The sequence below is a fragment of the Mchenga conophoros genome, linkage group LG9, assembly GCF_057382185.1.
Source record: "Mchenga conophoros isolate Kocher_MC1m ecotype Shallow Benthic linkage group LG9, M_conophoros_male_GT1.1, whole genome shotgun sequence".
Lineage (NCBI taxonomy): Eukaryota > Metazoa > Chordata > Actinopteri > Cichliformes > Cichlidae > Mchenga > Mchenga conophoros.
The window spans coordinates 31,916,421-31,933,784 of record NC_140534.1 but is presented as its reverse complement, the minus strand read 5'-3'; the positions used below and the strand labels follow the sequence as shown (position 1 = coordinate 31,933,784).

Here is a 17,364-nt window from a genome sequence, read left to right as displayed (position 1 = left end):
AAAATATTACACTTTTTTCCTTTAATTTGTCCCATTGAAATGAATGAGAAACTTCCACAATTCTGCTAAAACTTTCTTGTCTTTGAAACTTAACTACTGCCTCATACTTTCACCTAGAAACTCCATTCAAACTTTAAAACGTTCTCAAATGATTGGGCTATTCCTGTATGATTCAGCTTTTTCAGATCTTCTACTGTTTTCATCTTATCTCTCTTTAAGTCTTCAGTTGCAAAATTGTGATTTTTCAGAAAATACATGCGTTGCTATGGTTGCTATGCAATTAACTCAGAGGGGACAGTGAAACTGTTTGAATTTTCTCTTCATGTCCAAACAACTTCTTGCTACTCGCTCAATTTCCACTCAAGCCCCACAGATTATACACCAAAACGTAGGTATTTTTGCTGGCTTTCAGAAAATGTCCCTATCATTGTTGTGGGACTCATAGTTATTTTGCAAATCTCCTCAGAGTAACACAAAGTCAGAAAACTCTCCATATAAACTCAATGGAGAGTTTGTTCAAAATCACCGCTGGATTTCTCTAATGAGAGGCATTTTCAAATTGTCATATCTCCTTAACGAAGCGAAGTTAAGACATGAGGCTTGTCCCGGTATATCTTCAGACACTCCTGATGCTCACAATTCAAGAATTATTTTCTCACCTATTACCGTTCTGAGATGAGTTAGACTTGTTTGAGGGTAGGAAATTTGTCCCTCGCTCAGATTTCATCAGATTTCAAATTCTGGAAATGAGTCACTTTTTTCTCTCATCATATCTTTTTGATGGATTTCCACAGAGCCCTGAAAATTTCCATGACTGTTCACCAAAGCCTGCTGTTTCTTACGGTGAAAGAATGATTTTGATGCTCCATATAGATTTAGAGTTACCAAAGGTTGTTTGAGAGCAAGTCAAGGCAGTTTTTGCTTCGCCTCTACTCAGTTACAGTGTATTACAAGTCATATATCTTTAATAATTTATATTTTATCTCTGAATTATGAAGACCTGAAGATTCCCCCATCTCTTCTGAACAAAACAATGTCTGAATGACCGTTCTAGCCTCTACGGTTAGGAAATTATGGCCATTTGTTCGAGGGGAATCCTGAATGTCAGAAATACACTGAAGAAAACTCACACCTCTCTCTGTGTCTGCGTGTGTAAGGGCTGACTACAGCAGGTGCAGCTAATTTAACTGACCTACATATACCAAGCCCAGACTCTCAACAGCTCCTGTTCCCTTTACTGTCTGTGTATGTGTGTCTGTGTATCAATATTTCTCCTATGTTTAGGTATTACTCCTCAATCATAGTATTTCTGCTAAAGCAAAGTACTTCTACTACATCTTAGTACTTCTGCTAAATCATAGTATTTTTTGAAAAATCATAGTATATTTGCCAAATCATGGTATTTGTGCAAAATCATGGTTTTGGGGCCAAATCATAATATTTCTGTTATGTTATAGTATATGTGCTGAATATATTATATGTGCCAAATCACAGTATTTATACCAAATTATAGTATTTATGCCAAATTACAGTATTTCTGCTAAAAAGCAGAAATAGTCCTTTTTAGCAGGAATTTCTGCCAAAAGATAGTATTTATGTTAAAACATAGTATTTCTGCTAAATCAGAGTATTCCTGCCAAATCATAGTATTTGTACTGAAACATAGTACTTCTGCCCAATCACATTATTTGTACTAAATGATAGTACTTGTGCCAAATCATAGTATTTGTGCCAAAGCATCGTATTTGTATGGAGTCATAGTATTTCTTCTAAATCATAGTATTTCAATCAAATCTCAGTAGTTGTTGTTAAAACGCAGTATTATTGCAAAATCATAGTATTTGTACCCATTCATAGTATTTCTGCTAAATCATAGCATTTGTGCCAAATCATGGTATTTGTGCAAAAACATAGTATGTCTGCAAAACCATAGTATATCCCTTATGTTATAGTATTACTACTAAGGCATAGTATTTCTGCCAAATCATAGTATTTGTACTAAATCATAGTACTTGTGCCAAATCATAGTATTTGTTGCACATCATAGTATTGGAACCAAAACATAGTATTTGTCCCAAAGCATCGTATTTGTATGGAGTAATAGTATTTCTTCAAAATCATAGTATTTCAATCAAATCTCAGTAGTTGTGTTAAAATGCAGTATTATTGCCAAATCATAGTATTTGTACCCAATCATAGTATTTTTGCCATGTCATTGTATTTGTGCCAAATCATAGTATTTTTGCCAAATTGTGGTATTTGTGCCCAATTAATAATTCTGTTATGTTATAGTATTACTACTAAGTTGTAGAATATCTGTTATGTTATAGTGTATCTGCGGAATATAGTATTTGTGCCAAATCGTAGTATTTATACCAAATCACAGTATTTGTGCTAAAACATAGTATTTCTGCCATATTGTGGCATTTGTGCAAGAACATTGAACTGTTATGTTATAGTATTACTACTAAGTCATAGTATTTCTGCGTTGTTATAGTATTTGTACTAAAACGTAGTATCTCTGCCAAGTCATAGAATTACTGCAATTTCATAGTTTTTTTTTAGGAAATCTGTTATGTTATAGTATTACTACTAAGTCATAGTATTTCTGCCAAATCATAGGATTTGTGCCAAAGCATCGTATTTGTATGGAGTCATAGTATTTCAATCAAATCTCAGTAGTTGTTGTTAAAACGCAGTATTATTGCCAAATCATAGTATTTGTACCCAATCTTAGTATTTCTGCTAAATCATAGCATTTGTTCCAAATCATGGTATTTGTGCAGAAAACTTGGTTTGTCTGCAAAACCATAGTATATCTCTTATGTTATAGTATTACTACTAAGGCATAGTATTTCTGCCAAATCATAGTATTTGTACTAAATCATAGTACTTGTGCCAAATCATAGTATTTGTTGCACATCATAGTATTGGAACCCAAACATAGTATTTGTCCCAAAGCATCGTATTTGTATGGAGTAATAGTATTTCTTCAAAATCATAGTATTTCAATCAAATCTCAGTAGTTGTGTTAAAATGCAGTATTATTGCCAAATCATAGTATTTGTACCCAATCATAGTATTTTTGCCAAATTGTGGTATTTGTGCCCAATTAATAATTCTGTTATGTTATAGTATTACTACTAAGTCGTAGAATATCTGTTATGTTATAGTGTATCTGCGGAATATAGTATGTGTGCCAAATCGTAGTATTTATACCAAATCACAGTATTTATGCTAAAACATAGTATTTCTGCCATATTGTGGTATTTGTGCAAGAACATTGAACTGTTATGTTATAGTATTACTACTAAGTCATAGTATTTCTGCCAAATCATAGTATTTGTGTGAATTTGTATACTGTAATATCACTGTAGTATGTAGTGGCTAAGTAGGGGGTGTTTACAGTGTAAATAGCTCATCTCTTGTGTTGGAGTGCCCTCTTGTGGCGCCTTTTGGGTAGTGCCTTAGTAAACGTGAACCCTGTAAGAAGTGGTATCAGACTGATTTGTAGTGGAGGAATTTGTTGCCAGTGTTCTTAATCATAGAAACCACACCATATCACCTCTCCACATCCTCCTACTGTATGCCATGCCTCCCTGTACCATCCATCTGACCGCCAATAAACTCCACCTGTGGTAATCTAATCCCTGGATGTCAGCCTCTCCTTCTGACCGAGGATAGTTACTATTGCAGCACCACCCAGCATTAAACTGACGTACACCATTCTGTACAATAGTATTTGTGCTAAAAAGTAGTATTTCTGCCAAATCATAGTATTACTGCTATTTCATACTATTTAAGCGAAATTACAGTGTTTCTGCAAAAACATGTTTGAGGGGTGGAAATCTGTCCTCCTCTCATTTTTCAAACTCCGAAAATTAAGCCATTTCTTCTCTCGTCATGTCTCCGCGACGGAGATACAAAGAGCTATGTAAATCGTAGTCAAAGTACACCAAAGTCCGCTGATTCACCCAGTGCAAGAATTATGCTTCTATCCCACCTAGTTTTTGAGTACAAATTTATACACTATCACAGACCGGTAATTCATATTGATAATTTATTACAATTCTGCAAAGTTTTATGATTTTAGCAGCTTTTCTAATATGGACCTCACATTCTTGTTAACAGTCTATGGCAGAAATACATACAAGTACACAGCCTGATGAAGCAGACAGAAGCAGTACCTCTGATTGGTTCAGCATTTTCACCTCTTATCAGCACAAATCTCAGCCTCTTCTGCTGTTTTCATTAGAATTATAAGCTTTTCCACCTTTTTTCAGTTACGTGAGAACCAGTTTGGCTCAATGAGTAGCTGAAAAATGTCAGCCTCTTCTGCTGTTTTAGCAGGATTTCAGAGTTCAGCTTTTTCACTTGTTTTAAGCACAAATTTCAGTTTCTTTACCTCATTTCACAACAAAGTTCTTCCTCTTCACCTCTTTTCTGCTAATTTGAGCTTCTGCTCCACAGTGCACATTGTCCCTCTCATCATATCTTTGCTTGTGACCAGAACTCATTTGGCTCAGAGGGTAGGGCATCTGCCGTGAGACCCGGTGGCAGAGGTTTGAATCCTACCTGTGACAGTTGCTACACATGTTCCCTGCTTGCATGCGCTCTGCTTTCTTGTGTGTCACTGCTCTCCAGTGTGTCATTACACATACAGCCATCTTCAGCAAGTACTTCTGCTTCTACACCTCTTTTCAGCTCATCTTTTTGCTTCTTTGCCTCTTCTGATTCACCTCTTTTCTGCCAAATGTTTAGCTTTTTCACCTCTTATCAGCACAAGTCTAAGCAGCTTCTGCTAATTTCACCACAATTGTCACTCTCTCCACCTCTTCTTTGTGTGAATGAGTTTGGTGCAGTGAGGTGAATTGCCGCCTTTAAACCAGAAGGGCCAGGTTCAAATCCTGCTCAGGGCAATGTTTTTTGTTTTTTCAACTTTTTCAGCTTTTTTCAGCAGACATCTTCAGCGTTAAGGCATCCACACAGCATTTTCGCAGGAAATGCAAATTTTTCTAGTTTTACCTATTACTGCAATTAAGTCATTGAGTGTGATTGGAGAAAAAGAAGTAAATGACCCGGGACAACAAGGGGCATCTTCATAAGGGGAGGCACTTGAGGAGATTTTGGATCTCAAGTCCATCACCTTATTTACAAAGTAATTGAGGAAAGTGCTACAGTCTTCGTCAGAAAGAAACACAGCATGCTGAGTTGGAGGAGAAACAATACAATTGATAGTATCAAATAGAATTCTTGGGTTATTTTTAATGACGATTTATGAGATTATTGAAGTAAGTGGATCTGGCCTCTTTAACTGACTCATTATATAAGTGAAGAAGTTCTTTGAAGTGTTCCCGATGGACAACCAGCCCAGTGGACTTCCAGAGACGCTCTGCTTTTCGACAGGAGCATCGAAGACCACGGGTTTGATTATTTAACCATGGTGTGCAGGAACTAACAGTGCAATGACTAGTTTTCAAAGGAGCAATCTGATTAAGAATGGCAAGACAGTGTTCATTAAAAGAATTAATAAGAATGTCAACCTCGTCAGAAGAAGGTTTAAAATTAAAAAAGGTCTCTACATTTCTGGTTTATGACTTCCAATCGCTACTAAATATCAGAGCCACTGTTGTAGAGCAATCCCGACTGGCCCAAGGACGTGAAGATTTTCATATCCCACCTGTGTTCGAGACTGTACCACTGTTCCTCCGGTGCGATCCACAATGCCATCCCACCAGGAAGAAATGCCAAAGAAGGCGAGAGAAACGGGGCAGTGTATTGGTAAAATTCAAAAATTTCATGGCTGCTTCACCAACGGCTAATCCTTATGCTCTTCTGAACAAATTTGCCCATGAAGTTGTTCATCTCCGGGCGATCCCTGGAATTGGTGCACCTATTGGAATTGGCCAGCAACCCTGTGTTAGCTAGATTGGCTCTGGTTAATGCGAGGTGCTAAAAAATATAAAACCTTTATTTTGAATGACTTCTTCACCACACCACCATCTACACTGCAGACTTCTCCCACAACTCCACCCAGTGCTTCCTGCAGAAGTTCTCTGACGACTCTGCAATAGTCGGCCTCATCACTGATGGGGACGACAAGGAGTACAGTACAAAAGTGCATCACCCCATCACTAGGAGTCCCAGGCTTCTACCTTTCTACCTTTAAAACCTGCCTTCCAGCCAAATGGCTGGAAGGCTTTTAGCTAAGCTTTAGCTTCAGCCAAGTGGAAGCTAAATTGGCTAGTCATTCATATGTAAATTAGGTTGTTACCTGGGAATTCTGGAGGGAGGGGAGTGGGGGTGTGTGATTGAGGGGGTGGGGGAGCTGCTAAAAGCTGTGAACTTCCTTTTGTGTTCGCTTTGATGCATTCTCAATCATCCATGGAAATAAATCTCCAAAAGTCACCAACTTGGAGTGTTTCAGTTTGCCATCTTAGGGAGAAATCAACACACATGGGTGTATGTCCTTTGTTGCTGAGATTTATTGATAAAAACAGTACCAAAAACCAACCATTTGTACACATATTTACAAATAATAATAAAAAGTGAGTGAGTACATTTCAACATTTTCAACATTATACCAGTGGTCTGATTGATGCCACAATGGATTGCCCTGAAGAATTCTGTGGTGTACGGACCTCCTCTCCAAGGAAAGAAAATGCAGAGAAGACTCACCACTCAGCAGGCCTTGGAAATGATCCTGAGGGAAGTCGACCCTTGTGACTCGGATGGAGAAGACCTAGAAGTTCAGCCGGATTCGGACTCAGAGCTGTCTGATCAGTCTTCCGGTTAGTTTCATTTCATGTTATTTCCTAATACATTTCAAACAAGTAAGTGGATGTAGTTAGTAAGTAAGATATTTCAGACATTATTCTGATACAGAGGAGGAGGAGATCATGCAACACCTACGCTTTGATGACAAGTCCACCCGCAGTGATCGAGCAAAGACTGATAAGTTCGCTGCAATTTCCAGTGTGTGGGGATCATTTGTCACCAACAGCATCACGTGCTACAACCCTGGTCTACATATCACCGTTGATGAACAGCTTTTCCCATCAAAGACTCGGTGCTGTTTCCTGCAGTATATTGCAAGTAAACCTGACAAGTTTGGGATCAAGTTTTGGGTGGCTTGCGACCTAAAATCCAAGTACATTTGCAATGTCTTCCCATATCTTGGCAAGGACCCCAATCGTCCCACTGGGGAGAGACTTTCTGAAAATGTAGTAATGAGGCTGATGGAACCATTCCTAGACAAGGGCAGAAATGTTACCACGCACAATTTCTTCACATCGCTTTCACTTGCGCAAAAACTTCTTAGACGGAAAACCACCATCCTCGGCACAGTCAACAAGATTCGCAGGGAAATTCCTCAATCCACTAGACAGACAGATCGCAATGAATTCACCACTCAGGTATGTTGCAGGTCTTTTGTGGTTCTATGTTTATGTGTTTCATTGTGTGTAAAAGGGCTATGGAAATAACAATTTATCTTATTTCTTAGGTGTTTTCAACCTCTGCTGCCACGCTGACGGCGTATGCGGCCAAACGGAAGAAGACAGTCTATATTCTTAGCAGCATGCACAGCGTGGTTCAGACTGATAACACTACCAAAAGGAAGCCAAACACTGTCACCCTTTACAACAAAACAAAGTGTGGCGTGGATGTGATGGACCAGATGGTTCGGGAGTACACTGTCCGCAGAGGAACACGGCGCTGGCCAGTTGCCGTGTTTTATAACATGATTGACATGGCAGCACTGAATGCACATGTGCTGTATCAAGCATGCACCGGGACGAAGGAAAGACGGGTGGACTTCCTGGTGGAGCTTGCAAGAGAGTTGGCTTACTCTCATGTAGCTGAGAAGAAGGCAAGAAAAGAACAGTTGCTTTGGACACAACCCTCCACACCGAGCCCTGGAAAAACTATCTCTATCTCTATCTCTACTTTTAAGATTAGGCTTAAAACTTTCCTTTTTGCTAAAGCATATAGTTAGGGCTGGACCTGGTGACCCTGAATCCTCCCTTAGTTATGCTGCAATAGATGTAGGCTGCCGGGGGATTCCCATGATGCATTGAGTTTTTCCTTTCCAGTCACCTTTCTCACTCACTATGTATTAACAGACCTCTCTGCATTGAATCATATCTGTTATTAACCTCTGTCTCTCTTCCACAGCATGTCTTTATCCTGTCTTCCTTCTCTCACCCCAACCGGTCGCAGCAGATGGCCCCGCCCCTCCCTGAGCCTGGTTCTGCCGGAGGTTTCTTCCTGTTAAAAGGGAGTTTTTCCTTCCCACTGTCGCCAAAGTGCTTGCTCATAGGGGGTCATATGATTTTTGGGTTTTTCTCTGTATCTATGAAGCGCCTTGAGGCGACTTTTGTTGTGATTTGGCGCTATATAAATAAAATTGAATTGAATTGAAAAAGAGCCATGTGTCAGGTCAAACACAAATGCAAGAACAGTCATGCCACTGTGCGATGTGTTCACTGCTACAGATACACATGTGGTAAATGCAGACTACAGATACCATGGCAGTGCCAGAATTGTGAGTGATTGCTGAAAATGTTGAAATGTACTCACTCACTTTTTATTATTATTTGTAAATATGTGTACAAATGGTTGGTTTTTGGTACTGTTTTTATCAATAAATCGCAGCAACAAAGGAAATACACCCATGTGTGTTGATTTCTCCCTAAGATGGCAAACTGAAACACTCCAAGTTGGTGACTTTTGGAGATTTATTTCCCTGGATGATTGAGAATGCATCAAAGTGAACACAAAAGGAAGTTCACAGCTTTTAGCAGCTCCCCCACCCCCTCATTCACACACCCCCACTCCCCTCCCTCCAGAATTCCCAGGTAACAACCTAATTTACATATGAATGACTAGCCTAGCTTCCACTTGGCTGAAGCTAAAGCCTAGCTAAAAGCCATTTGGCTGGTAGGAGGGTTTTAAAGGTAGAAAAGCCAACTGGCTGCTCTCCGGGGCCCTAGTGAAGGGCCCACTCCTGAAGACCTTCTATGACTCTATGGTCGCCTCAGCCATCTTTTACAGTGTGGTCTGCTGGGGCGGCAGCATCTCTGCTGGGGACAGGAAGAGACTGAACAGGTTGATCAGAAGGGCCAGCTCTGTTCTAGGATGCCCTCTGGACCCAGTGGAGGTGGTGAGTGACAGGAGAATGGTGGCTAAGCTGTCATCCCTGTTGGACAACATCTCCCACCCAATGCAGGAGACTCTGACGGCACTGAGGAGCTCCTTCAGTGGCTGCGGCACCTACGATGTGGGACGGAGAGATTTCGCAGGTCTTTCCTCCCCACTGCTGTCAGACTCCACAACAAAGACTTCAACTGACTAAGCACACACATCCACACATGTGCAATACTCTTTCTGGCATCGTTGTATTATACTCAATTGTAAATAGTATTTGTATTCTATTTTATTCAATTGCATGTATTATTTCATTCTATTCTATTGTGTACAGTATCTCATGGATATATTATTCCAGTGTTTTTTCTTAAAATTTTCTATGCAACTTTGCACTGTCCACTGCTGTAACAAAACAAATTTCCTACGCGTGGGACTAATAAAGGTTATCTTATTTTATGCAACCAAGACTATATATCTCCCGTACTGGCATCCTTACACTGGCTGCGAGTTAGGTTTTGAATTCATTTTAAGATTTTATTATGTGTTTTTAAGGCGTTGCATAGGTTAGGACCCTCAAACCTTTCTGATCTTTTAAATTTGTTCACTCCTGTAAGATCACTGAAGTCTGTGGATCAGATGCTCTTAGCTGTCCCAAGGTCCAGATTAAACACAGAGGATAAGAAAGGTCTGGCCTCTCTTATCTGGAAACAAAATTAACAAAATTGATTGAAAAACCTGTTGCAAAAATTCCTTTTTATTTTGTTTTGTGAAGCTACAAACTAATGAACTAGATTACTGGTAGAATGATGTATAAATAAAACATGATTTGCCATCTTATGCATATTGTATTGATGTATCATGACCAGTGATGTGCAATACCACTGATTTCCTTTCTGATCCAATACCAAGTAAAATTCAGGGTAGTATCGACGATACTGAACCAATACCTAGTAGAAAAACGTATATTTTTTTTATTGTATCTCAAATTTTAGCGTCATCATGATTACAGGACATCAGACTACTTGTTCTTATCACATAATAAAGCTGAATTCATCATGGCTCCTTTAAGTTCAGTAATTACTATGTCCTCTGCCTCATGTAATTAGGAGTTGGTGTGTAGGAGCCATTTTTCTTATTTCCCTGTCTTTAACACTACTAGAAGGTTGTATTTCATTTTATGTACTGGTTATGGCAGTGGTAGGTACAGGGTTATTTAAGGTCAAGGGTAATTCTGTCCAGGTGTTGCTGATGAGAAGGGGAAAACCATTTCCTACTGTGCTTAGTCCAGTTACTTGTCTGTGTTTAAATGGATGTTGCAAAGGAAATAAAAGTCCCCTTAGGCCCCCTCCTTGATTCAGTCTTTCCCTTTTGACGTAAATGGTCTCCTTGACTCTGGTCTCAAACCGGCGTTCCTCCCTGTCCAGGATGTGTACTTGTGTTCCTGGAGGACAGGCGGGTCCATGGACCAGTCCACAGCTGGACACCGTACTTGGGTTCAACTTCCAGTGAAACTGAGGCCACAGCTCAGGACAATAGAAGATTGAAAAATGCTGCCTGGTCTAATGGGTCTCAATCTCTGCAACGTTCAGCTTTCAGAATTTGTCTTAAACAGCATAAAAGCATGGATCCATCCCACCTTGCATCAGGAAAACATTGATGAACTTTGAGCAAATGAAACCACAACTTTAAAAAATGAATTCACAAAATTAATTGTTTCGACATCTTAAACACAAAATCATAAGTTTTAATACCTACAGCAAGTTTAAGGAAAAATAAATTTTTTTTAAAGATCTTTCAACCTTTTTTCTCAAATATAAAACAGCTGATGACACTGACATGCATCTTACTATGATGGGAGTGATTTCAGCCCTGAGTGATCACGCTGATGTTTGCACAGAGCAGACAATGAAGTGAATGTTTTGGCACATTGGTAACAGTGAAAGAGTTTATTAGTAACGTGGGATCGTTTGTGGTCGGAGTATGAACTGAGATTCCTGAAGCTCTTGTCACACTGGTCACAGCTGTAGTTTCCTTCCATGTGTGTACGTTCATGCTTGTTTTGATTACCTGATTGTGAGAAGCTTTTGTCACAGTGTCTGCACTTGTATGGTTTCTCTCCTGTGTGGACTCGTTTGTGTCTTTTAAGGTCGACTGCAGTAATGAAAGATGACCCACACTGATCACAGAGGTGCTTTTTTGTCCCACTGTGAATCCGTTCATGTTGTTTTAATCCACTTAATGTGGGGAAGCTTCTCCCACATTCTTTGCAGTATTTCAGTTCCTCTCCAGTGTGTCTACGTTGATGTGTTTTTAGGGTGTATTGGTGACTGAAAGTTTTTCCACAAAGGTCACAACGAAAGTCTTTCCCACCACCACAGTGATGACAGGGTTGAGAACTGGATCCATCTGTGTCGCTCTGCTTCTAAACAAAGACACAAAGACGGTGTAAGTCAGTCCTTCAACACTTTTATCCTGAACGTCGCCTGAAATAAAGAGCAAATAAAAAACAAACAAAATCATAACTGAAATGAAAATCTGAATAATCACTCAGAGCTGCTTTTTCATGCAGTAGAATTGCCGAAACATCAGAATCAGTGAGCTGCAAACTTTCAGCCCCGACTGTGTCCGTGCTGTCAGGTGAGAAAGGCGACAACTCACTGATTCTAATCCGCAGGTCTGCGGTTTGTGCATAATCCGTGTACCTCCTCTAGTTTACTGTTTGAGCTGTTTGGTGGTTGTCAAAATTTTGTGAGGTTTCACCTGAGATTCGGGCGTTTTGGGAAAAATAAAATTATATTGAAAAACTCAATTCAGGATTTTAATGAATTGATGTCACGTTATCCAAGCCAGACTCGATTTTAATCGGTAAATCGATTATCAAAACCCACCTCTAGCTGAGACAGTTTAACCCTTTAAGACCTACCATAGAACCAAGTCCGCCAGAGCTTATATTATATTTTTACATGCTGTGGAGCCATTTTTGGGAGCATTTCAAGTTGCTATACATCAATACAACCATTATAGCCCAGATTTTAATAATATGTATTCATTAAGTGCATAGTAATTACATAAATTGCAAAAAAGTGCAATAAACTACAAAAAAATTGAAAATCGTTTTTGATTTTTTAACATATATTTGTAGTTAGAGAAATTTAAGAGGCTTATCCCTCAAAACTGTAAATACAAAAAAGTTGCACAAAATAGTTTCCCACCACAGGAAATTTATTTTGAGTGTCTTCATAGTTTTATTTTTGAAATACACCAATTTTTATACACTGCAGGAAAAACGAAAATAAATATTATACTGCAAATTTGAAAAAAAGCAGCATATGCATCAAAATAAAGTATTTCCAGCAGTGCAATATGAGTCCTAAGCATCCCAGAAACGACACAGAAAGTCATAAAGTCAAAGATAACTTTTAAAAAGAGCAGTATAGGCCCTGAGGCCCTGATCGCAAAAAAGACTACATTTCCGCGAAAATGATGTCACTTCCGGTTTCGGCCAGGTAATGGCGGAAATGCAAAAGTTCGCGCTGACGTCTATTCCAACGTAGGAAGTGTTTTGAACAGCTGATCGGACCGGCAAAGCGTGTTTCTGGAATATTATGTTTTTGTTCCTGCAAGCGCTTTTTATGCAGTTTTTGCAAAGCTTTATGTGGAAGGAAACCGTGACCGAGGACAAGCTGATGGCATCAGATGTAAGTACAACTCCTCCGGTTTCATATGCAAAAAAATTTTTTGCGCTAGCTTACGTGGTTGCAGTGCTACCGGGATTTAAAAATAGTTACGCATAACAGAGCGTTCCCGCTCCGATCGGCTCTAAAGGGTTAATGAGCAGAGTTCTTCCAAACAGTCAGGCTAAAATGACAAGATAAAAATATAATATAAAAACATACCTCACAGTAACTGCACTTGGAGAGTCTCTTTCTGGTGTGGATCTGTTGGTGTCGTCTCAGGTGATATGGAGTTTTAAAAGTCTTCTCACACAGGTCACATTTATAAGGTCTCTCCTCAGTGTGGGTAAACATGTGTTGTTGTAACTGCGTGTTGGTTATAAACTGTTTGCCACACTGTTCACAGCAGTACACATCATGTCTGGTGTGAATGCATAGGTGTGTATTTCTGCTCTCAATCCGGCTGAAAGTTTTCCCACAGATGTCACAGCTGTATGCCTTAATTCCAGAGTGGGTAACTAGATGACTCTGTAAGTGGCTACTGTGAGTAAAAGCTCTGCCACACTGATCACAGCTGTACGCTTTAACTCCACTGTGGATGAGTTGGTGTGCTTTTAGGGAAAGCCTCCAGGAAAAAGACTTTCCACACAAGTCACAGGTGAACGGTCTCTCTCCAGTGTGGATGACCTGATGATATTTTAGTGACTCCTTCAGAGTAAACTTCTTCCCACACTTGTCACAGCTGTATGTTTTCTCTCCCTTTCTTCTGTGAGGTTTGTCGGCCTCCTGAGAGCGCTGACTTCTCGCTCCATGTTGGTCCTGCAGTGACAGAGATACAAACAGAGGCAGTGAGTGAAATGCAGTCGTGGAACAAACTCAACCTTCAAACTCCCTCCATTAACACTAGTTTTAAACCTGAAGGTGGAGTGTGGCACCAAACACATTAAAGGTCTCTTATCCCCACCTGCTGGTAGTTCTAACACATTACATCCAACCTGCTGTTAAAAATAATTCATGACTGTTCAAACACTCTAAAATATTTTTCCTTTTTTTCCTTACTTTTACTCCCCACAGAAAAAAAAGACTTTCTACTCATTACATTTTCAAAACAGACTTTTTACTTTTGGTTTGAGGAATTTGAGGGGAGTTATTTCATCACTAAGGGCATCAAACATCAAACCGATTTGAGCCTGAAAAGTAACACATGAAAGACAATCCTGATCGTGTACTAATCACCAGGGTATGAAACATAAAAAGAGATGAAAGAGGCAAAACTGTGAGTCATAGTCAGGAGTTAAAGTGAGACGTTGTTCTTCTTTCTTTTTTGCACAGCACCTGAACAAACAGGTAATTTCAAATGCAGCGTTTCTATCAACAAACATCAGCAAACACACAAACTGTTTGTGTGCAGTTTGTCTCACAGTGTGTTGCTGGCTAAAGGTCCAGCTGCTGCACATCACAGGGAGAGAAAAGAAAGAGAGCTAACTTCACTCAGAGATGGAGAAAGATAAGACACACAGGACAGGAGAGGAAGAAGAGAGGTTAGATTTAAAGGGAAGGACTGCTCAGTGGGATTTGATCAACTGGAGATTAAAGCTTACATGCAAGTCCTCATGTGTTGAAATCAGATATTGGGTCTGTACATGTGACATTGTGTTTTTCCAGATAGTGAAAGATGCTGAAAAACAATCTGAGGCAGATTAACTGTGTTATTTAAAGACTGCATGAAGATCCTCTGCAGGTTAGTGCAGGATAAACAGGTTCGTTTGCTGAACTGTGATTTAAAGTAAAGAACAGTGTGTGACTGGTGCACAGTGACTGTGGTGCTCATGTCACAGTTAGATTACATCAAGTGTAGCAGAGATTCATTTAAACTGAAGCTCATGATGCTGACATTCATTCACTGAGTTCCACCTTCATACCAACAGTATAGTGTCTAATATAAAGACAGTGTACGGTCAGTGTAGAGGATGGAAATCAGCCAGGACAGCTCATGAAACATCTGCTGACATCTGGTTGAATTCAGTTGTGTACATCCACAGAGAGCAGCAGCCTGTACTTTAACAGGGCTCTAGAGTGTGACCAATTTGGTCGCAAATGCGACCAAATTTTTCAGTGGTGCGACTAAAAAAAAAAAATTTGGTTGCACCTGTGCGACCAACTGTTCGGGTAACAAAAATAAAATAAAAATCTCTGCAACCTTCCCTGTGGTCAACAACAGACACATTATGCCCCTATCGTGGACTAAACCAATCAGAGATAGTAAGGGGCGGGACCTCTCTGATTGGCCATGGTCCAGTTGAAAGTGCAGGTGGAAGTGGGAGGTGAGTAGCTTGAATAAAGCGATATCAAATCATTAAATCCTGAATCGACTTTTAAATATAACTGTGTTTTGCCAGAAACACCAGATTCTCAGATTAAAGCTCACAAAACCATTTCAACAACAACCAAACAGCAAATGAGAGCAGGTACACGGATTCCACACAAAGACGTAAACACAGACCCGACGCATCAGAATCACCTTCGTCTTTCTCGGCTTTCTCACCCGACGACCCGTAGACGGACACGCTGTCGGAGCTCTGTGTTTACGTCTTTTGCGCAGATTCTGAGCTGCAGGTTTTGTCTCTCTCCAACCAAAATTCACCGAGCCAGCAGCAAAAGAAGCAGCAAACTGCGCTTCACATTTGATCAATGTCGTCATGAATTTTTCTGTTTTGCTTCCACGACTAGGGATGGGTATTGATAAGATTTTAACGATTCCGATTCCATTTTCGATTCTGTTTAACGATTCGATTCCTTATCGATTCTTTTTTTAAAAAAGGAGAACACTAAAGTCGATTAGCTTAGAACTGTGTTTTATATGTTCTCTTTGAACAAGATAGAAATTTAGGAGTAACATGGCCTTACAAACCCAACAGTGAGATCTTAAGAGATCCACAGCCTACGGCTCTTCAATGGGGTGTCACAGGGTCCCCAGGAAAAAAAATGTATATGTAAAATAATAAAATAAATATTCTCCTGTAGCAATAACAAAGTTTAACATAAATTATTCTGTAGCAATTACACAAGAATATCCAGTAATGTCCCTGCCTACAATTAAACACATTCACTTACCAAAGTGAAATCGGGGGCATCTGCTGTGGCAAATGGGTGCAAGCCTTTGACCACAAACTTAGACACTGCTCGGTGACATTCGTCTATCCTGCCTGAAAGGAGACGCTACCGGTAGACTGCAGCGAGAACTGCCAGCATCTGAGCCAGACTCTGTCTCTCTCATAATGGTTATCTAAATGCAACGCACAGTAATAGCAGGTTTTGTAATAAGGTAAATCGCGCTAACATAATATGCAATGCTAATTGATTAGTTACCTGCAGTATTAACGGGAGAGGACGTGGAAACGCTACCGCTGCTGCTGGGTTGAGCTTCGCTAGTCCGGAGCGGATCAAAAACACGACATTCGTTGAACGCAATCGCGTGTTTTTTGAGCAAATGCTTTTGCATGTTCGTAGTGTTTCCTCCCTTTGATGAAATCTCTACTTTGCAAGTATTGCACGTTGCCCTGTTGTCATCCTTTCTCATAAAGTGTAACCAAACTTTTGAGCGTTTGTGCCGCTCAGGCGCCGTGTTTCCTACTGGGTAAAAGACGCTACTCAACGTGATGACGTCATTCGGGGCGACTGGAATCGATAAGGGAATCGTTTATAAAAGTGGCGAACGATTCCAAGGAATTGAAACAGTGGGAACCGGTTCTCAACAAGAACCGGTTTTCGATACCCATCCCTATCCACGACTATTAAAATCACACTTCATGCACAGCTCTCTCTCTGTCTCTCTCTGTACTTCAAGAACAGTTTCCCGTCTCCAATCTCTGTTTTCTGTATTATTCATTTGCTTATTACCCAGCAGTCTACCGTTGTTTACAGCGCTGTCTTTTTCTTTTTTTTCACTTAAATGACCTCGGACAAGAAAGCCTAATTTTTCTGTTGTTCAATACTGAAGTAATTTAAACTTTATATGCAGAATATTGCAGAATATTTTTAAGGTTATCTGCTATAAAAAGCCAGACCAGAAAAATCTCCTTCATGTTTTTCTGTGTTTTATTCTCAGTTACTTTGACACAAAGGCATCTGCTGTGATGCTCACAATTCTGATGAAGTCTCACATGTATCAGTACTGATAAATGATCAGAATTATAATATTTCTGACTGTCTGAGGCTAAGTTGAACCGAATCGGGACTTTGAAAACCGGAATCGAATGGATTATAGAAATCAGTGATGATACCCAGCCATAGTGAGCAGCCTAGGCACGACAGAAGTGGATGTAGCTGTAATAGGAAAAGAACTATTGATAACTTTTCTGTTAAGTTAAGGCCTGATCCTTCTGAAATTCATAGCCAGTGCTCTGACACGGTGTCATCAATCTTTGAAAGGTGAAAAAGCACAGTGTATCCAGAAAAACACATTATATTATATAAATTATTATATAATTTGTGTGCGCCTAACTTTTGTGCCGGTACGCCTAACTTTAAAAAGTTAGGCGTA

The 17,364-nt window shown here is 39.8% G+C and overlaps 1 protein-coding gene across 1 annotated transcript in view; it reads right to left on the bottom strand.

The window, feature by feature from the left end:
- Nucleotides 1–9,980: 9,980 nt before the first annotated feature.
- The window catches only part of LOC146567624 (uncharacterized), a 31,291-nt gene continuing 23,907 nt past the window's right edge, over nt 9,981–17,364 (bottom strand). The window contains exons 5-6 of the mRNA XM_085287557.1: nt 13,044–13,640; nt 9,981–11,569 (exon numbers count right to left, since the gene is read on the bottom strand). Of these exons, the coding sequence (XP_085143683.1) occupies nt 10,994–11,569; nt 13,044–13,640 (1,173 nt within the window). The 3' untranslated portion in view covers nt 9,981–10,993. The remainder of the gene's footprint in view (nt 11,570–13,043; nt 13,641–17,364) is intronic.